Below are 21,144 nucleotides of genomic sequence, written 5' to 3'. Positions count from 1 at the left end.
TATTATTGCCTTTTGTTTGCTTTGGTCTCATATAAATTGGTGAAAGTGTTAAGGTTTAGAATATTCTGTGAAGAAAAAATATATTATAAAAAGGTAGATGGAATATAATTTTTCATTGATGTCACTTATTTTTATGGACATTTTGGTTGTTGAAAAACTATAAATAATGACTGAAATAAAAGTCATTATCATCATCATCTGACAGCTGAGCTACAACGTTGTGCTAAGCAAAGGCAACAAGTATTCAGATGTAGCCTTATATTTAACATATAGGTATGAAAATGGGATCCAACTATCCAAAAGGAATAAGGGTGCTTCCCAGTATACCCCACCTTTTAATTGTGAATTAGAATCCTACATGTGAAGCAGCTAACTTCTTATTTTTTCTGAACAGAAACACAGCTAACAGGGAAATATTCTTCACCATTTTAACAAAGAAGCACACCCTGGCAAATATGCAGTTCATTATAAAAAATAATTACCAAGGGAAACAGACTGATTAAAAGCACATAAAAAGTCTCCTTGAGAGGGAAAGTCCGATTTCTTAAGGTGAGAATCTTTGACACTCTGTTGCAGACTGAAAAATGTCTTGCTTTTATATTCCATCAGCCAGGATGAAAGTGAGCAACTGTCCAGAACGAAGCCCCGCTGAATCACCTCGGGTCGCAGCTTGGGCCAGACAGCTTTGACTTTATGTGTGTCTGTAAATATGGCACTCACTCTGCAGCCAACTTGCCCCCAAAATGTTTGTATCAAGCGACATCTTGGCCACAAAGAAACCAGGGAATTAGAAAAACTAGACACAATAAAAGGCTGATCTGTTCCCAGTTTTTAAGCGATTCCCCGGCTATAATGGATTCTCATTTTTGTAAGTGAAAGCACTTTTGCCTTTTAAGTGCAATCATTAATATCCAGTCTAAAAATCAATCATCGCAGTCATAGACATTCACCCACAGATCAAAGTCAATTTTGTTATTCATACTGCATTGCTCTTGGACAGAATTGTTATCAGGAGTTTTCACCACTCAAGTAATGCCAAGATAATAATCTCTCTGCTCTCTCGGCTGCTCTGTAACAACATGTATAGTGGTATTGGAGCACCACTTGTCAGGCAGATGCATTGCGAGTGTGTCTGCTGAGTGGTACAGTGAAGCCGGATTGGTCCCCTCCACCCACTCATCAGCGAATGACCGAGGGCTACCCCGAGGCTCAACGTGCCTCAGAGTCTCTGATCATAATAAGAACACAACTATCTGACACTGCATGCCTGTTGCAGAGAGTGAGGAGACAGACTGAGACAAGCTCGGCTCTTATCAGCACCAGAGTATTTTTGCTTAGGAAAAGGAAGATGTTTAAAGCTTAGAAGCTCGTCTGCTTTCACCGGGCTTGCTAATAAGCAGGTAGGATAAATTAGCGATTGATAAATTAGTCAGCAAGTGACTCATATTCCAATGTCCTTTATTCATTTAAAAAACAAAAAAAAACAAAAAAAAAAAAAACACAAAGAACCTCAGTCAGAACAGAAAAAAAAAAAGTATTTTCTTCGTAGTTGACCTGAATACATAGTCTAGTCGCAGGCTGTTAAAAATTACTTTGCCAAAAATTGTGCTCAGCACCTTGGCACACAAATAGGGACTTTTGTGCATACTTGTTTTAAGGCACATCCAGTCTCTGAGGGGCTAAGCGTAACCACCCAACAAATACCACTGCAGGAGCTCGTAAGGACTCTGGGGCAATACAGAAACCATGCAGCCTAAGAAATAAGAGTGAAGATGATGAAAGAGAAATGCCACCGTGGTGTCAAAACGCTGAAGCCAAATGACTGGCCACGTTCATAGGAGACAGCGCCACAGTCTCTGTCCGCTTGTCTTTTTCTCCCCCTTTTTCCTTTCTGCTAAACAGCAAACTCTAAGAGAAGTTCAAGGCCAAAGGGGTAGGCAGAAATAAAAGCTCCATTTAAATGGTTCTTTCATGTGGCTTCACATACAGTTTCAAAGACTTGTACAAATTACCATGCACTGACACAGCCCATATACTGTCTCCATCCCAGTTGCGCATATACATGCACTGACATTTGCAAGCTTACCCAGACCTGCAGCACATTCAACCTTCCATCAAGTAACAAAAGTGGGCTGGACAGGATGGGAGGAAGGGGCGAAGGGGGCAGAGGGTAGCTGTGCACATCTTTTTTTTTTGTTGTTTCAAAAATATAATTAGCACACTGGCTGACAGGGAGCTTTCTGATATGGTCAGTGTAATGCAGTCGTTGCTTCTGGGTGACAGAGAAAAAGCACAGCCACTTCATTAAGTGCAAAGGAAAGGAAGCGAGGACAAAGCAAACAAAGCAAGAGTTGTGTGAAAAAGGAAAGGGGCAAGCGAGCGAGCTGGGGGATTTCTGCTACCCTTCCATCTTGCTCATCGTGTAGACTCAGGCAGCACCTCTAGGTAAGCCACCCCATGACTTGGGCCTCATATTGCCAAGGCTGCTCGGTTCCCACAGTGTGTCAGGGCCTGCATGTGGCCTTCCTCCCTGCTTGGGCAGCCCTGCGTCTTTAGACCCCCAGGCACCGGAGCAGAGGTTACACCAACACAGCCAGCAACAGCAGCATGTCAGCCCCACACCAACCGTTGCCTTGGTGCCGCTGCATTAGCAAAGAGCTCCTGACTCTGTTCAAGGGAAAGTGATTTGCCATGACGTCTACGGCTCCCCACTTTTCGTTCTCTTTTTCTCGCTTGTTGCTGCTCGCTCACTAAGAAACCTCCTCTCTCCCAGTCTTCTCTCTGCACATTTAATCTCTCCCGTTTCCCCTGGTCTCATTTTTCCCCCTTCGTTGTCATTCTCTCCACCACATCCTCAAATCTTCCCTTTCACTTTTTTTCCCCCCAGAGTAATGACTGATGCCTAAAACACAGTGCCATGATTAGACTGACACTGATGAAAGACAACATCTGTCTTGAATAAATATTGAGCTGACAAATTATGCTCTCCCCCCCCCCCCCAATCATTGTTCATCTCAGTTTCTTCATTTTTCAAAATTGTTCCCAGCTTGCAGACTGAACAGTGCCACAGAGTTGCCACCAACACCAAACACAATATTTATTTTCACTTCAGCACAAAAAATGCTCACAAATAGCGACAGAGCTAAACGCAAATAATATGTCACTGCAGAGCTGCACTGATAAACAGGAACTGGAGGAGAAACCCATCAAGTGGTCACTGCGTTTCACTCGATGACCAACAAACAGGTGCATGCCATTACAGACCAGCTCTCATACAGCAGCATTCCACAGCACAAGGAAGTGTGTAATCGATGTTGTGGAAAATAAAGTGAGAAAAAAGTAGTTCTAATTGCAAAATGTAAATATTGAGTTTTCCCACAAGTGGGGGCAGACCACCCAGGATGCAAAATAGTCACCCACCCCCTTTCTCTTTTTGCCTTGTCGACCGCCCGAGAGATGTCTTTTTGTGAGTGCAAAACATCTCCGACCACAATCAACACTCACACAGAAACCATGATGTGTCTTTGCATGCAAATACTTCTGGCAGCTCTGGCTTGGCATTTGCATTGTGGGAAAATTAGGTGATGAAAACCTTGAGGAGAAGGCTGAGTGGATCAGAAATTTAGTGTATAACACCATGTCTGCCTTGTTCCTGCAAGGTGCCAGACTTTTTGATTCAGACTGTTCCTGTCTGCTGTGAATAAATTCTCACAAGAAAAGAGAGCAAGAGGGCAGCCGGCTGGGCAGGACAACACTGTAGCTGCAGTGTCTGACAGAGACTCCTCCATGTGTATGTGTGTGTGTTACAGGCCAGTGTCAAATACTTGTCTGGACTGTGACAAATACCTCCCAGTAGCCTCACCACAACTACCTGCAAGATTAGAAATGAAACATAACTGTTGGCACTGCTAATGCTGTTTGAAGATCAAAAGCAACTGTTTTTCTGACAACAGCGAGCGTTCAGCGAAACTTAATTTAAGCCTTATTATGTTTCCACTATTTGTCTTGGCAGGTCTACGCAAATATATGCAACTGAGCACACTGACACAAGAGAAAAGCAGTCAAATGATTGCAAAATAAGCCGCTGAATCAACAGACGGCATCTGCTTGAATCAAACAGAGAATAATAGATGGATCAAAGTCTGGAGAAAAAAAAAAGAAAAACTTCACTTCTGCTCATTAAATTTCAAAGTATTCTACTTTAAACTTTGTTTTAACACGCATTTATTTAGGCACACGTTTGGATCTTTCCAAAGGCATGCAATAAATCTATTAATTAGGCACTCCGACATTCAACCAATTCACTCAAAATAGGAGGTATTTCGAGGTGAAAAGAAGGCACAAAAAACTTACCTTGAGTGGTTTTACTTCCTGAAGCTGACTGTTGGACAAAGGCGACCAGGCAGAAACCTACAAATCCAAGGCTCGCGCGTATCAAAGCGTGCATATACATGTTAACTTTCACTGTAGTTTAACACAAGCACTTTCTAAGATCTACGATGCGCAAGAACACATACGAGGGTGTGTGTGCGTGTGCTGTTGTTATTCCCTGTGAGCACCCCCTGACAGGACACTATGCGATCCTTTTTTCCCCTTTTAACGCCTGCTCATTTGAGTTTCAAGTGATCGGGGTTGAGGACAGCCCGACAACGCGGAGCGGAGGAAGGCTTTTCTGTTATCATGTTTCGAGCCAGACCGATGTCAATTTAAGAAAGGGTGAGAGAGAGAGAGAGAGAGAGAGAGGGAGAGGGAGAGAGAGCGGGGGAGAGAGAGGGGGAATGAAGGAGAAATGGAGAGATGGAGTGCAGTGGCGGGGTCTGAAGGGGGAGGAGAGAATAAGGAGCGTCCGTGCTGCGCTCCGGACTCCTCTTGCTGCTCCTTCTCTTTCCTGACTGGCTCTCAGTGCTTCGTTCCTTTTTTTTTTTTTTTTTTTTGTTGTGCAGGAATTTACACACAGGTGTTGGCTGAGCTCAAGGTGGACAAGTTTTGCCGTGTGCACTGAGAGTGGGGCTCACAGGTCACCTGGCTGCTGCCACCTGCGCAAAAAAAGGGGGGGAAAGAAAGAAAGTTGCCGTCACGGCAGCGTGGTAAAATCATCGCCTTAAGGGGGACAAGAGGGCGGATGGATTTATAAAAGACTCAGATGGAAAAAGTAATAGACCGGAGATTGCATTTTTGTTCTTATCCAGCAGACTGTACAGCCCATCTAGTCTCTCAAACAAACCAATAAACGCTTATTTACGGATCATGTGTGCAGCATCGACGTGATCTCGTCTGCTGTGCTGATAAAAGATTATAGTTGTCGTTTAACGATTTTACCGAGAGCACTTGTTGGCATTTAGAAATAGTCCAATCGAGACTAAAACACTGAATATTCTACAGCACTCTTAACAAAATTATTTGATATTCTTTATCCCATCTCGGCACTGAATTGAGTTCAAGGTTTACATCACAGACAAAATTGCAAAACTTCTTTGAAAATTGGAAACTGAATATTGTTTTTTTTTTTTTCCAAGTTTCAATTGACTTTCTTGAGTAACATCCTTATTCCAAGGTCAATTGAGGGCCTTAAGCAATTTCATGTCCTTTTTTAAGCTGGAGCTGGACCTGTTTGAAGAACTTCCGAGTGAACCTGTGAATCTCATAAAATATTACTTTAATAAAACCGCGTAGATGATTATGTTGAACGATTAAGCTACACCAGCTGTTAAAAATACAGTTCGAGATGAAACAGTTCCTCAGGTATGATAGCTTACAATTGGTATTTGTTTACAGGAAAATTGGTGAAAGCTTTATGAAAATCATCTGGTATATTGGGGAAAAACAGGATAGAAATTATATCTCGAGTCATCTGGTTCCAAAACCTTAACCAACACCACATTACCAGTTTGTCTTTTCCTGCAGGAGATTAGCTCAACTGCCACATTTCTCTCAGAGATTTTTTCCCCCTCCCGGCTTTGAATAAGCAAGCCCTGTCTAGTGACAGAAATCAGTAATACTGAGATTCACTGAGGTATTTGTGAAGCATGTGTTAGAGGGAAAAACATTAGAAGGCAGCATTTCCTTGAACCAAATAAAGATGAGACAGCTTCAGCATGTTAAAACTTTTGAAGTTAAATTCGGGGGTTGAAGATGAACAGCCATCAGCCATTTCTGCAGATCATGAGTCACTCTGTCCACACCATTACCCCCAAGACCTGAAGAGAAATGAGGCTTGAGGAGTTACATGAATCAGAACAGGCCTTTTTCATATCATCGCTATCACAACCCACTGAGCTACTGTGCCACATTTCACCAGCAATGACATATGAAGCATTTGTTTCCAGGAAGTGTGCAGCGAAGGAAACACATCTGTATCCCCACACCTGCTACCTCCTTCTGCATTATCACTTAAATTAACCAGCTGTGTCGATGCATTTATGTTTGCATTTCGCTGTGCGAGCAGATCCAACACTGTAATCATCACGCCTGCTCCCATGTGTAATTTTTTTTTCTCAATCAAATATAATTAGGGCATCACAATGAGGCTGATTGCAGATAACAACTCTGCTTTCTTCAGATGATGCAGACACACACATTATGATGGGGTTGAGGGCAGAAAGGAGGAGAGAGGATTATTACTCATTATACTGTGCATTATCTCTGTCTATCTCTATTTTAAAAATTACCAGTGAAATATTCATTATTTTGGATTCAGAGACAAGAAATTTCATAAACAATGTCTTTTAGTGTGGATTCCCATGCTACCCCACATTTCACCAGAGACTAGGGGACTCAATAACTAAGAGATTCAGTGCAACAGAATAACCTTCCGAGGATCCCTCTTTGCATCCACAGAAGAAGAAAAAACATGTAAATCCACAGCTCAAAGTCAAGCAGTTCAGTGTAATTAAAATAACATCCGTCAGGGATATGGAAATATCCCATGTCCCCGTGTCCAAATCTCTGGGTAATTGTGAGCACTTGTATAACCAAATGAGCTCAGAGTCACATAGGGAGTTTGAGAAAGTCAGCACATGGTTGCCACAGAGCCCATGCACAAGTCACACTGGTGGATCAGTACACTTTTCATGGCAACACTTCATTAAAGGCAGAGGTTTGTGCACAGGCACTACACTCAGCACCAGACCGAGCTATTTTTACAACAACAGACACACAAGGGAAACCCAGGCCATGTTTAATTTATGATTCTTGTCACAAAAAGGACTTTGGCTTCATACTGGGTAAAGAAAAGTGGGAGAGTGGAGAAGGTGAAGAAGAAGAAGAAGAAGAAGAAGAAGGTGTCAAGAGATCTGTAAGGATCTTTCATAGATAATGAGACCAATTGAGCTGTGTTTCACCAAGACTGAGACGGTCTTTATGCAACATGTTCAAGAGATTTGCTGCAGAGCGGCTGACCACAACTTGCTCCGACTTGTTCTGCAGTGAATGAGCAGCACCATTTTCCCCCCTGAATCTTTCTTTTTTTTAATCTGAAGGCAATATCTTTTTGTAATGTCCTTTGAAAGATCTGAGGCAAGTTGCTGTTTGGCACTATATGAAAAATGCATGATTGTCAGAGACACAACACATCAACACAATTTAACAACAGCTGTTCAAGCTGTTCTCACCTTGCAACTCCAAAATATCCACTTCTCAGAAATTAGAGGGCAAAAAATATGCAGAAACCAGTTGTTTTAAGACAGTGTTGGTAAAACCTACATTTTGGCTCCAAAATATCAAAGTCAGACAATATTCCAACAGCTGTTTCTGTAAGATAAATGCGACATGGATGCATGTTGGGAGGCAACTGTGGGCCACCCCTTTACTATACTGCATGCTAATGAACTGTGGAGTTAGAGGCCCTGCAGAGAGCCTAATGTGTTCTTCCAGATGGTCATACACAGGGGCACATCACCTCATTTACTTTCTTCCAGTTCGACATTTATGCTCCCAATTGTCTTAAAGAAATACGTGTGAATATGTCACAGCTTGGAGTGCAGAACTTTTTCCGCTTTGTTCATATTTTTTTTTACCTCCTTCTTATGCTAGGTTACCAACACTACCACAGGCCCAGCAGGATGCCTTGGTACTCACCATGCCAGCACCACAGGGGAGCCGAGTGGCTTGCTGAGTTCCACACTTTAGTACAGGCATCCCAGCGAATGCTGTGGGCTTGCCCCAGGAATGCCTCCTGACCACAGCCTCAGTCACTGGCAAAAACAGGGAGCAAGAGAGGGAGAGTGAAGAAGGAAATACACTAATCGAGTCAGAACAAACACAGATTTCACATAGTCACCCTGACCAGCTGAAAGACTTATTCGTCCCTATCGAATACCACGTCTCCTCGAAGAAGAGTAATCGGCGAAGCTATGTTGCATTTGTAACAACACACCACAGAAAATGAGCTACTAATGAGAGTTATCATCACCTTGCTGTCAGGCCCCGAGTCATGAAGGCTTGGTTACCTTTCAAGTGAGAGTCCTAGTGATATTGCCCGAGTCTTATTGTTGTTGCAGCAGGGAGGTAAGCAAGATACAAACAGCTTGTTAGCTGCATGAGCATAGTGCGGGTACTAGGGGAGATACAAGAGGGTGCTCGTTCTGTATCTCCTGCGTCTGAGTGTCTGTGAATACCTATAATCAAGTGGACTCATCATGATCAAATGAGACAGAGTGGAAGATTTGGTCCTGTTATGGTCCTAAATGTAATCCTTTCTATGCCTGCATCTTTCAAAGTATCAGCCATCATTATACAACTGAATTGTATCACTGTGCTTAGTGGCTATCTGAAAGCACACACACCCAAACAGAGGAGCCATAATAACCATGAATTTTAAGTAAACTCTTTTGATGACACAGAACTGGGCTGGGCATGCTTAAACCCAAGCACACTCAGCAGTGGCTCTTTGCCACTTTGTCTTCACTAATCCTCAATAGTTTGCTCATATACTGAGAAAGGGATGAGGATTTTGGCCACAACTTTCAGACACTATGAAAGAAGGTAAGTACAGAACAGGTCCAGGGTGGTGGGGAAGTCCCATGAGCTCACTGTCTAGCCAGATAGTGCAACAGCTACGCCTACCTGCTCCAACCACTTACACCAGGGAGTGTCTACAAGGAGCTTTGTGGAGATTTAGCTCATCTATGCATCATAAAATAAAAAATATAACTAAACCTTTGAGATTTTACTCCATGTATAACTGGTAAAATATCAAACTTCAATTCTCCTTTAAACTGTTTCAGGCTGAAATGTTGATGAGTAAAAACTTCCCGCAAATCAGCTCCATTCATTTCTCCCACTATTTGCTAATACTCTGACATGAATCATTTCGAATGAATCATTTTGTCTAGAAGAAAAAAGAAAAGATAACGGGATGTTGTTGCAAAGATAAAACCCATGGTTACAGCTGCCACCAAAAGTGTTTTTGTTCCCCTTAAAGAAAAAAGGGTTTATAAAGAAAGTCCATCGTTTTTCTTATCTAACCACATCCATATTTATGGCCAAATAATCAGTTAAAGCAATCAAATGAGGCACAGAGGGAACAGGCAGCTCTACACAAGAAGACCTCAGGCGCCTAAGCAATCTAAACCGAGAAGCAATGGTAGAGACAGTGCTAACCACCGCACCGCCATGTTACCCCGAAGAAAGACAAAACATCTAAGATGCAACAGGTCCAATTTTCCACAGAAAAGCATTGTTAGTGAGATTGAATAGCTCAGTTAATTGGTAAACTGAATCCTCCTCCCACATACGTACACAAACACACACGCACACTTTTAATGACTAAGCTTGAAACTAAAACTTGAACTTTCTGGTTCACATTTTTGGTAGTGAAACCCCCTTTGATGCAGACTTACTTTGTCCTGGTCTAGGCCTACAGCAAATGCATTTTAATCCTCACTGATGTGCCATAATGTCAGATTATCTGGTGGGATAGTCTAATCTCATCCATAAATGCAGTTAGAGGGCTTTTCAAGGATACATATAAAAAGCAAATAAACAAAAGACAACCGTTATTACAAAAGTGAATGGTACACAGAGAAACTGATCCGTTTTCACTTTACTCCATATTTTTTTAAATCGAAATATTTAATTAAGCACTTTTTCTGTGTGCAGTTTATTTGAGAAATAAAAGGAGAGAAAAAATCAATCGCATCTGTGCACAAATTCAAATGTGCAACAGCAACATATGGCCCTCTGCCATTATGGATACAGCGTAAGCGGTTGCGGTTCTACCCACATATGAATCTAGACTGCACTCTAGTGGCTGCAGGTTTCAAAGTGAGAAAGTAATACAAACGTGAGGTTTTGACTCGTCAGAGCAGAAGGAATAAATATGATTAATGAAGAGTCAGTTTTATTAAATGTCCTAGTATGCGTACACACATGTACACACACTAGTAGATCCTCTCTTTAGTGGATCCAACAATCACTACCAAACTTGTGCTCCTCCTGCTATGACAGCTAAAACGTCCTCCAGGATTTCAGAAAACAAAGATTGTCTCAGTGTTACAGTGATATAAACACACTCTAAAATTATATATTGAAAATTTTGGATAATTATCATTCTTTTTTTTTCTTTTTTTGCATCCAAATTTTAGAACTATGCTTTGCATAATTTGATATAAACTGAAAGAATACATTATCCCTGACTGCAGTGCACCCATGAATGTTCAGAAAAATATCACAGGATTGTTTTTACACTGAAGAAAACACAAAAATGTACAATACTCAAGCCAGTTGTTATGTGGGTATTTTTTTAAGAGCACACATGGACATCGTGATAGGTAACTGAAGTCTTGTACATTCTGAAGTTTGGTACTTCAGCATAGAGCTGTGTGTCACATGCAAGTGCTAAACGTATCGCTGCCCCCTTCGACTCTCCTGTGCCCCACAGTTTGAACATTACTGCTGTAGTATGATGGACAGGTGTTCGCTCTGTAGACTCTTGTTCACCTCTGTCACATTTCATACCAATCACTAAAAGTTTTCATTTTCTCTGTAGGGAAAATTTTATGGTATGTTTCTCATAGTGGCTGTTTCAGGATCCTAGGAGAAGAACTGTGAAAGCTGACAGTTGCTGTCATTGAGTCCTTGTCAGTCAGGTCTGCTGCACTCAGGTGGAAAGGAAAAATAGCTCACATACCAACACGCCACAGTGCAGCACAAAGCTGCCTGTGTCAGTCTGACGGCACCTACTGTAGCTGCTTTCTCTTCTCTTGGGTTTATAGGGAATGAGGATGTTCACTTTGAGCTAAACAAAAATAAACCACTGATACTTTACATACTAGCTTCTTGGTGTCTGGAACAAAACAGTGAGTACTATTCAACTCCGAATTAAACAAATGTGCTTCATCTCTTGATGTAAAATATTAAAAACAATATTCAAATTTCCACTCGGCTCGTATAAAAAAATTGCGACTGGGAGATCGACATCAAGGATTTACTTTCTTATAAAAATATTTTTAGACTTTAAACAAAAAAGCATGGAAATATTCTGAGTGTAGAAAATGCAAACTAGAGGCTGGACTTTAAAAAAAAAATGCTGCAAAGCTGTCCTAGGCGTTATCAGGGTCAGAACAAAACGATTTGTGAGTTAAGGGCTGGTATCAAGGGCAGGGCTCAAAGAATTACAACAATGACACAGTACCATTGGCACTGATCCAGCCATGCAGAGACAGCGCACCTTCACCTTGCTAATTTCTAATTGGACAATTAAAGAGGAGTCATTGTTATCCGCCTGGACACGCCAAGAAAATTTTAATTTTGCTCATTTTTTCCATCAGTACTGTCTGGAAAGTTTAGTTCCAAAAATAGCCAAATGTGTTGATCCAGTCCCTGCTTTGTTCTTTATTAGCTCTGTAGTTCTGCACCCTGCTGTAAACAGCTGCTCAGATAAAACACTTTTTCAAATTGAGCTTGCGTTCACAGAAGTAGGTGACCTCACCGGCAAATTACAGGAAAGAGCAATTCTATTTGTCTAAAAAGCCTGCAGCAGCAATAAAATGTTTTTCAGACAAACCGTCGGCTCGTAAATGAGCCATCATGAGCAGCAAAGATGTTCCATGAAGGCTGAACCGCGAGGTGAAAAACAGGTTGTACTAGTTCACTCATCATCACATCAGATAAAGTTGCTGAGGCTGAGCCACAAAACTGGTGCCTCAAGTTTCGATTCGATATGACAGACGCATCTGCATTTTAAAAAAAAATGACCAAAAGGAGTCAAAACAATGACATTCAGAAAGCAGTCAGTTTATGGTTTAAATAAAAGATGCAATAAATGCCTGCACCTTGTCGACCCATTAACTCCAGACATGTAGCTGCTATGTAACAAGCTTATGCATCATTATTCAGCCATGCAAAAAACCTTTTAGATCCTTCTCACCCAGTGCTCACCGACTATGTGCTTTGAGTTACGGTAAGGTATGTTCCCGAACATCCCTTCCCCATATCCACTGATTTAAAAAGAAAAACAACATCTTCTAGTTATGATACAAACTCTACAAAGCAAATAGGTTCAGCGCAGTTCACAGTAAATGCACAAATCTGAGTACTAGCCAGCGGTTGGTAAAAGGAAACAAAACCAGACAAAAAGTCTAACAGACTGTAGGAAGTGAAAATCAAATTACATAACACAACAGCAACACATGGAAGTACCTAAAAGGAGAAGTACAAAGAGACCCTTTGAAAGCACACAGCGAGGGACATTAAGAAGGTTACTTCACAAAATAAACTGAAATGACTAAATAACTCGCTATTGTCTCATAAAAGCAACATCATTTACTTTACAAAAGTACATATATCACAGTGACAGTTAATGAATATTAAAAATATCCTTGACTGCTAGTGCTGTGGGGAAAAAACATTGGAAATAAGGTTGTACAATATAGGTAAAAAGTACATTCAATAATGTCCTTGACAGTCATTTAATTCCAAGTTTTGTCAATGCAGTAAAATAAAAATGCATAAATATGTGGTTAAGCTGCTTCCTGAAAGCTTTTTTTTTTTTTTAACTGTCCATATTAATCACGTAGAAAACTCTGGTATGTCTCTTAACATACATCATCTTAAAGTAGTCTGACAGATAAATGAGGTGCATATTCAATCTCTTAGCAGTCCGAGCTTCTTCAGGGCCCCACGGCGGTCCTCTTCATTTTCTGAACGAGGGCAGATCAGCACGCTGATACCTTGTGATCGAGGCAGTTTCTGAGTGTCTCTGGAGTGATGCAAGGCAGTGTGGGCAGGCAAGGCCTTCTGTGAGGCTGGCTCTTTAGTAATGGAAGGCTCTGCCTCCAAATCCTCTCCTTGAGCACTTGAGAACTCCTTCCTACTCCCAAGAGAGGCGGGGCGCGGTCGATGGTTACGCAGCTGGTTGAGGTTCTGATTAATGCTGGTGCCCTGACTGGCCTCACCGTAGTCTTGACCTGCTGTATATCTGCTTATACCCACCTCAGTGCGCCCGAGGCTGGCTGATTTGACCTTTGGCGGTGTCAGCTGCTTGACCAGGCCAGAATAGGTAAGAGAAGTGGCATCTTTGACAGCAGATGGTTGATTTTCTGAAGGAGAAAGCTCAGTGGGGTCACTGAAATCAGCAGGTGCTGGGAGAATATCAGGATCCAGAACTGTAAGAGCAGTAGAAGTGTTTGATGGTAATATAGCACCAGGGTTCAAAGGCTGGACAGTAACAGAGGCAGGGGGAAGGTTATAAGACTGTGATGATGGTGGTTCATTTGGAGCTGCAGGGCTGATTGGAGGAGAAGAAGAAGATGAAGCTGCCCAAGACACTCTGGTTTTGAGAGGAAGTTTAGAGCTCTGGTTTGGGATCGATTCTTCCTCCTCACTGCTTTTAAGCAGGCCGAGCTTTCTGAGAGCCTCCATGCGAACTTTGTGAGGATCCAAGAATGGCCGCTGTTCACTGCTGTTGAGCACTGGATGCGCTGAGTTTCCATCAGAGTTAGTCATCTTGTGAGATTTCAGAATAATGTTGGGGGGCAGCTTTTTAGGCTTTGGGGCCACAACAGGTGGACTTTTGGGCTCTGCACTTTCAGGAGACGCTGGAGCAACAATTTGTGAACTTGTGAGCAGACTGAGAGACTCAGGCTGAGGTTTGATTTGAGGCACCTTGGTCACAGGGCTTGTCAAATCTTTCTTGACAGAGGCCCTCTGACGAATCTGCTCCAAATCAAAGGTTATTCCCGGCTTTTTCCTGGAAATTCCCACAGATGGAGTAAGGTCTTTTACGTTCACAGGCTGTGAAGGAGAGTCAGGTTCATCCCTAAAGTTTAAGGGAGGTGGAATTACACTCAGATCAATCTCAGAGGTGTCAGTAGATGGTCCTGGACAAACAATTGTACTTTTGACACTCTCAGGATCAGCATCTTCATTTGTGGCTGAGCGTGACATCTCAGTCTGTATATCTGGTGAGTGGATTCTGGTATCAGTAGAAGATTCAGGGATTAGAGGACTGACTTGTGGTTCAGAGATTTGATTTAGCTGAGTTTTTCCTTCTGTGGCTAATGCTGTGGATGCAGGTGGTGCTGTGGGCACTTCATCACTTAGAAATGATTTCTGGTCGCGTTTGGAGCCATTAGGCATCAAAGTGGAAATGTCTAATTAAGAAAAACACAATTACAACAGTTAGTGTTGCAGCACAAACCGTGCATCTGCGATGCAAATAAAGGTACACAAGAAAATATACACAACAGCACATCACATACCATTTACTCTCATCTGATCTGCTTTTTCTGTTAGACTCTCATGATGTGATTCATCATTCGATACGCCGCTGTCCTCCTGCGTCTCCAGCGCTTCGATTGTTTCTTCCAGATACGTGAGACACGCCCTCTCCTCTGCAGATAAGTGGTCCATGCTGTCTTCACTCTGCACAAAAAATGAAATTAGATATTTTTTCCTATCATGTGTATTTTTCATGACTTTCTCAATTTGATTCTCATATTATCACACAACTGTTTTGCATTTCTTAACGCTTTTTTAAAAATACCCAATTGTCCCCATACAGTTTTAATAATATAACATCTTATTCAGTTTGTCATAGGCTCTAATTTAAATTACCACACAGTGCTGGTGTGTGGGGCGGGAGGAGTCTGTCAGTCATGTTAGAAGAAGAAAGACTCCACTACTGCATTTATTAGCAGGATAGGGAACCTCCCAGACTGGACGTTATCAGAAATGAGAGTGTCACGAGATCTACCTGAAACAGCTGAGTTGTGCTCTGATCACGCCACAAATAAAAAGCTATATTGCAAGCTCCAGTCTCAGCAGCAATGACCCTTCTCATAGCGTGAAAAACTCCACCTGCTGATGTCCAGCATTCAGCTGGAAAATCCCGAAACAAAGACAGGCGGGCAGAAACTCCTCCAGTCACATACCAGCATGCCCGGAGCATAGCATGAGGCAAACTAGGTGTGATAACTGCCTGTATTATGTGTTTAGCTTCATTAGTTTGACTTGTTTCTAGTGACAGCTTAATTTGCATTGGCAGCAAAAAGTCAGACTTGTTCCTGATGGGTGCTGGACTCCATCAGGGCTGTCCTTTGTCAATGATTTCTAAGGACAGTCAAGGGGTAGAGGGTGTTGAATTCTGTAGTCTCAAGTTCTCATTTCTGCTTTTTGCAGACGATGTGGTTCTCTTGGCTACATCAGCCAGCGGCCTCCAGCTCGTACTGGAGTGGTTTACAACTGAGTGTGAAGCATGAAGAATGAGAATCAGGACCTACGAGTCTAAGGCCGTGGTTCTCAGCCAGAAAAGGGGGAAATTCTGTGTAGTGACTCACTAGTCTCCTCCAAAGGGTGTCTATGCTCACCTGTAGAGATAGAGTTGGGAGCTTATCTGGGAGGGGCATTGAGTACAACTACTCCTTTTCCTCAAAAGAAGCCAGTTGAGGTGGTTTGGCCTTTGACCAGGATACCTCCTAGGCTACGTTCACACTGCAGGCGAAAGCGCATCAAATCCGATTTTTTTGACCCTATGCGACCCATATCCGATCATGCTATGACAGTGTGAACGGCGCAAATCCGATATTTTCAAATCCGATATTTTCAAATCCGATCTGGGTCACTTTCGTATGTGGTACTGAATCCGATACATATCCGATGTTTTAGAAAGCGACTGCTGTTTGAACGGTCAAGTCGCATTAAATCCGCCTTTTACGTCACCGACACAAGACTGAAGCCAATTATCAGCGCCCGAGAAGACATCGCGAACGCTTCCTAGCCATCCAGTGTAGATGTCAGTGAAACTGTTGGGAAGACAACGTAAACATTTTATTTGTACTGTATAATCTGCAGATTCTGACAGAAATCTGCAGCTATCCTTTGAAGCGCCGCTCCTCTCTTAAACAGCAATAAGGATCATTATTAGGTTATTTACATTATTATGTAAATAACAAAATAACTTAAAGCAAAAATTGGGAAACGTAAAGTCCGAAGTCTTTATATTAACGGCCATCAGTCAAACAATACTGTTTGTTCTTGGTCTAAACAGAGCGCGTTGTGTGTGACATCTTCTTTTGCGCATGCGGGCCGCTTTGAGCGTTCACACTAGAGCGCGTTTGCTGTTGCATTTTATTTGTAGTGTGAACGAGGAGACAAAAAAATCGGATTTGATCAAAAAATCGGAATTGAGCATTAAGACCTGCAGTGTGAACGTAGCCCTAGACAAGGTGTTTCAGGCATCTCCTAGAGGGAGGAGGCTTTAGGGCAGACCCAGAGCAAACTGGACGGATTACATTTCAGGGATACCAACTGATTTTTGCGTGTTTATTTCAGTTATTTTATATTGAAGTCAAAATGAAACTGAATTGGTTTCATCATATAAATTCACCACAAATAATGATTAAACTTACTGGCACCAGAACCAAAGGATGATAAATAAGCTTTTAAGAAATAATGTAGATTAAATCTGTAAGATTAGGCACAAAGTATGCAAATTAATTGCAACTTTGCCATTTTTTACCATATCTAACAATACTCCAAGAAGAAATAACGTTTACTATTGTGATTTCTTCTTACAGTAAATAATTCTTGGGAACCCAGCTGGTAGTCTGTGTGTTAAATATGCAGTAGTTCAAACAGATCCAAAGGAACAACTCCCATCCATCTCCTAGTTTTCTCTTATTCTATATTAGCCTGTTGGAAAAAAATTATTTCAGGTGGCTGCTGGTGTCTGAGGGCTTCAGATTGTTTATACTTCATTTATGAAAACATGTGCTGAAACCCTTTGAAAGCTCCTCACTGACTAAACATGAGAACCTTTCACCAATTATAAATTCAGTTCCTCTCATCTCTCAGACTTCACAAATCTCAATTATTTCTTTATTCTCTTCCAGTCGAGGAGAGAAGCGTTTGTGTTTGTTCTGTACGAGAGAGTCAGTAATACAGACGACTGAGATAAAGCGCTACAGCGGCACTCACATAGCCAGAGTTCGTGCTGATTACGCTGTCCGAGCTTCCTGCGCTGTCCATGTTGCTACGGGAACACCACCTGGCCACGTGTCACTCTTTGGCTTTGCACATGAAGGAAGATGAGGGCATCACATGCTCTTCGCGGCCCTGTTTCGTTTGTGTAAATCTCACTGAAAGTCTGTCTCAGGAAAAATCTGAAATGTCAAGGACAAAAGCATGAAACTACAATCAGATGAAATTTGTGAGTCACTACTATCTCCACAGTGGAAAATGTTCATTTCTTTGACCACTGACTGATGAAGCCTTAGTTTGAGGCTAAATATAGCTAGAGAATTAGTTGGTAAACAAAACAGCATCTTTACAATTATTGTGATAAATTAAGGTCATAAATTACAGCTGATAGTTTAATGATCCTCATAATGTAATGGCCGTCTTATTTTTGTAACATGATTCAAATGTGCTGTCATGGTCACTATGATATATTAAGCAAATCTAGTTATGCTAATTGAGTCATTAAATAAAATAATGGTTGAGCTAAAACTTTTCGCCTTTTTTTAAAAACAACGTGGATCGAGGCACGCATTAAAGGAGAGTAGCTGTGAAATGGAGAATATTTTCAGTTATGCATATCTGTCATGCATAGTGATGTCTTTCACAGGAAACAGATTAAATGTTTCATTTATTAATAATTAAACTCACCTGTATGCCAACAGAAAAGACCTCTTATGGAGACCTCTCGCATATTTTTAAAAAAAATTAAATTTTTGAGTCAGTTTCTAGCAAAAATGCCAAATATCTCAGAAATTTGGCATCTTCAGACTTATTAATTTTGCTTGTGCTTAATTGTGCTTTCCTTCTTTTTGCCACCTGTAACAGTGTATTTATGTATTTATAATTCATTACTGGTTTGGTCTTTAAGATATTTCTACAAATCAGGAAAATGAACTCGTCATCGCAAGCAGACAGTGCTGTCAGCATCCCTTAATAATCAGTATTTCAGCCATTATGATATAACAATCAAACGCTCTTACTTGCAAATACACACGGTATACCTCACATCATGGCAAATTTGTGCTAAGAATCCAGATATGTTGTGTTACAGCATGCTTGTGCCTCCGCTCCCTATCTTTTGCGTATCACTACTGGCAAGTCAAGGCATGAGGAAAGTATGCTAGTCGCAAAAAAATAAAAAATAAAATAAAAAAAATCAACCAAACCAACAGGTTGATTCTTAATGAGAGCGTAAAGAAAAGGCAACTTCAAGTAGGTGTTTTTTAGGGCTAGAGGAAAAATTGTCGACAATGGTCGTCAAAAGTTTTTTAGCTAATTAACTATAAAGCTAAATGGGTCAGACAAATTGATAATTTTACTTAAAAAAGCTATTTTACGACCTGGTATAGAACTTCTTTACCACATAGTGCTGCAGCCAGTTCAGGTATGTTTGTGAAAGCACAAGCAACACCATTATGTTGATTAAAAATACAAGAGTAACAGAATTAAAGTTTCTTTTCATACCCTGCTGCGCCTGCATGCAAATTATCCCCCAAAATAACATGCTGTGTGTCACAGCTTTAGTTTATTTGTGCAATAGTAAATTAATGTGGTTCGAGAAGTGAGAGAAACTCAGACACTCAGAGGCTCATTCAGCAAAAAACAATACATAACTCTGTCAGAATAAGAATTACAATGTACATCGAACATTCTCATAAAAACAACACTTAAAAAAAGCTTCCTGTGGGCCCATAAAGAGCATAATTTTATTGCTGCAAGTGAAATATTTGAAATATTACTGAACAGTAAGATTGGGTAACAAGTGGGGGATTTTCTATGACTTTTGTTTTGAAATCTTGCATCTAATTAAAAAGCATGTTTTTTAAAAGTAGCATTAAACACTACATTGAAGAAAATGAAATACATTTTTAGAGGACATGTAACTATTTTTCAATTTTACCGTCAGCTTTTTCACCTCATTACTTTTAAGATTTGAGTCATGCAAAGACAGTGACAGACTTTTCCTTTGTTCACTGAACTTATCAGCTCCATCTTCTGTACATGGCACTTTTGACCTGATGACATGAAAACTTAGCAAAGGCAGCTGATGAAAAACCTGATCATCAACCCCCACATTCCCACATGTTTTCTGGAAACAAAAGCTAGTTGACAAAGCACACACCGGCCTCCCACAGTAAGCAGCTAATTATTGTCCCTCCCTTTGTCCAAACCTGAGCAGGCAACACCTCTCAAACTGGAGCACTGGCAAAGCACACTGCACCCACAGCTGAGTCAGGATTTAATAGTGACAGGAATGTCACTTTGCCTGCTTCCATGTCTTCGACACAACTCTTAAATGAAGCCAAACACATGAGCGGATGAAACCTTTAAAATATTAAAAGGGAGGATCAGCTCCAGGCCTTAAATGTGAGAACAGCTGCACAGTTTGTGAGCTAGACTTATTAAAAACCCAGGATAATGATTGATAGCTTTTGATAACAAATCACAGTGCCTTATTGAAAAACTCAAAAATGTTAAGTATGTATTCAAGGTTAGCCAGCCAGAGCTGGTTTAATGATTAACAATAAACAAAGATTCATGGTTAACATTGGGTTGTGCAACTCACAGCCTGTTTGAGAGAACAGAAACATGTCTTTAATGTTTACACTTGTTCCATTAAAATGACTGTTAGTGACATTTATGAGCAAATATTTGCATTAATCCTGACTCAGATAACCAGGGTCTAAACACTATGGTCAGTTGTGTTATCTCTAAAAACAAATTTAGAGCATAAAAACTGATAAGTAATGCATATCGGAGCATTTCTGATACTGATGTTAGTCTTTTGCTGAATATCTTACCCGTCTCTCTATTCCTGCTGCACTCTCCTCCACCCGAACAGACACAAAATGACACTCCAGGGTCAAAACTTACAAACTAAGTAAAAAAACAAACAAACACAAAAACATTATGTTACACCTGATGGTAAAATCTGCTCTGAACAAATCGAGCGCACACACTTACACACACGCACCACTCTAAATGATCACTGTATTTTCATAAAGTAGACTTACGAGCTTTCACACAACTTTATTTCGTCGTTGCCTCCATTGTAACCCATGATTTCACCCTAAACGAGCACATTACGCTTTTAAGAGGACAGTTTCCTGATAACTTACCAGATATGCGCGAGAAAGGTCGGTGAAACTGCGCTGCTGTCAGTCCATAGCTGCGGTGCACCTCACTCCCCCGACAGTGCTGTTCCTGGAAGTAAAACTATGCGACTGGTAGTGACAGACGGGAGAAGTGTGAGAGGCTTACGGCCAGGTGAGGCAATTAACTTCCGCACAGGTTGGTTTGTGGCCAATCAGAGAACTGGGCGACTGAGACTTTTCCAAGGAAGAGCCAATAGGAGAACAGCAGTAAAACGAGCGAAACCTCAAATGATTTTTCACCTTTTACTTTTCTGTGTGGAATACTGTCACTTATATTAAGTTATTATAACACTATATATCACTATATATACGCATGTTAATAACATATTTAAACCAATGTACTGTAATTCAATTGGATTTGCATAGCGCCACATCACAACAGTCGTCTCAAAGCCCTTTACTTGTAAAGTAAAAGCGCTACAATAATACAATATAATATAAAAAACATGAATAATACAATATAATTTACAATAATAGCAAAACCCCAACAATCAGATGAGGCTCTATAAGCAAGCACCTGGCAAAAGTGGGA

At 41.1% G+C, this 21,144-nt stretch overlaps 2 protein-coding genes across 4 annotated transcripts in view; both read right to left on the bottom strand.

The window, feature by feature from the left end:
- Positions 1–4,690, bottom strand: part of scube3 (signal peptide, CUB domain, EGF-like 3) — a 75,067-nt gene extending 70,377 nt beyond the window's left edge. For both annotated transcript variants that reach the window (XM_085345633.1, XM_085345634.1), the window contains exon 1: positions 4,354–4,690. In XM_085345633.1, coding sequence (XP_085201759.1) covers positions 4,354–4,453 — 100 coding nt within the window. In that variant the 5' untranslated portion in view covers positions 4,454–4,690. The remainder of the gene's footprint in view (positions 1–4,353) is intronic.
- An 8,375-nt stretch (positions 4,691–13,065) lies between these two features.
- Positions 13,066–20,684, bottom strand: LOC146610949 (specifically androgen-regulated gene protein-like). Of its 2 annotated transcripts, XM_085344754.1 has the most exons (5): positions 20,577–20,684; positions 20,259–20,334; positions 17,416–17,600; positions 14,700–14,862; positions 13,066–14,591 (listed from the first exon to the last, which is right to left on the bottom strand). In XM_085344754.1, exons 3-5 carry the CDS (start codon positions 17,464–17,466, stop codon positions 13,084–13,086), a joined length of 1,722 nt encoding a protein of 573 aa, XP_085200880.1. In that variant the 5' UTR covers positions 17,467–17,600; positions 20,259–20,334; positions 20,577–20,684; the 3' UTR covers positions 13,066–13,083. The 2 variants fall into 2 exon arrangements, with proteins under 2 accessions (XP_085200880.1, XP_085200881.1); XM_085344755.1 differs by lacking the exon at positions 20,259–20,334.
- Between the last annotated feature and the right edge of the window lie 460 nt (positions 20,685–21,144).

Source organism: Diplotaxodon limnothrissa, linkage group LG20 (assembly GCF_057381915.1).
Source record: "Diplotaxodon limnothrissa isolate DT_005_m linkage group LG20, D_limnothrissa_male_GT1.1, whole genome shotgun sequence".
Lineage (NCBI taxonomy): Eukaryota > Metazoa > Chordata > Actinopteri > Cichliformes > Cichlidae > Diplotaxodon > Diplotaxodon limnothrissa.
Note: the sequence above shows the minus strand (reverse complement) of the source record. Positions and strands in the feature narration are given on the sequence as shown.

Bases quoted from the DNA above. Each gene is read 5' to 3' on its own strand.
- LOC146610949 (XM_085344754.1), bottom strand. From the start codon at position 17,466: ATGGACAGCGCAGGAAGCTCGGACAGCGTAATCAGCACGAACTCTGGC. The intron at 14,863-17,415 runs GTGAGTGCCGCT...TTTTTTGTGCAG, and splicing joins TCAGCACGAACTCTGGCTAT to AGTGAAGACAGCATGGACCA. The intron at 14,592-14,699 runs GTATGTGATGTG...TTTCTTAATTAG, and splicing joins AGATCAGATGAGAGTAAATG to ACATTTCCACTTTGATGCCT.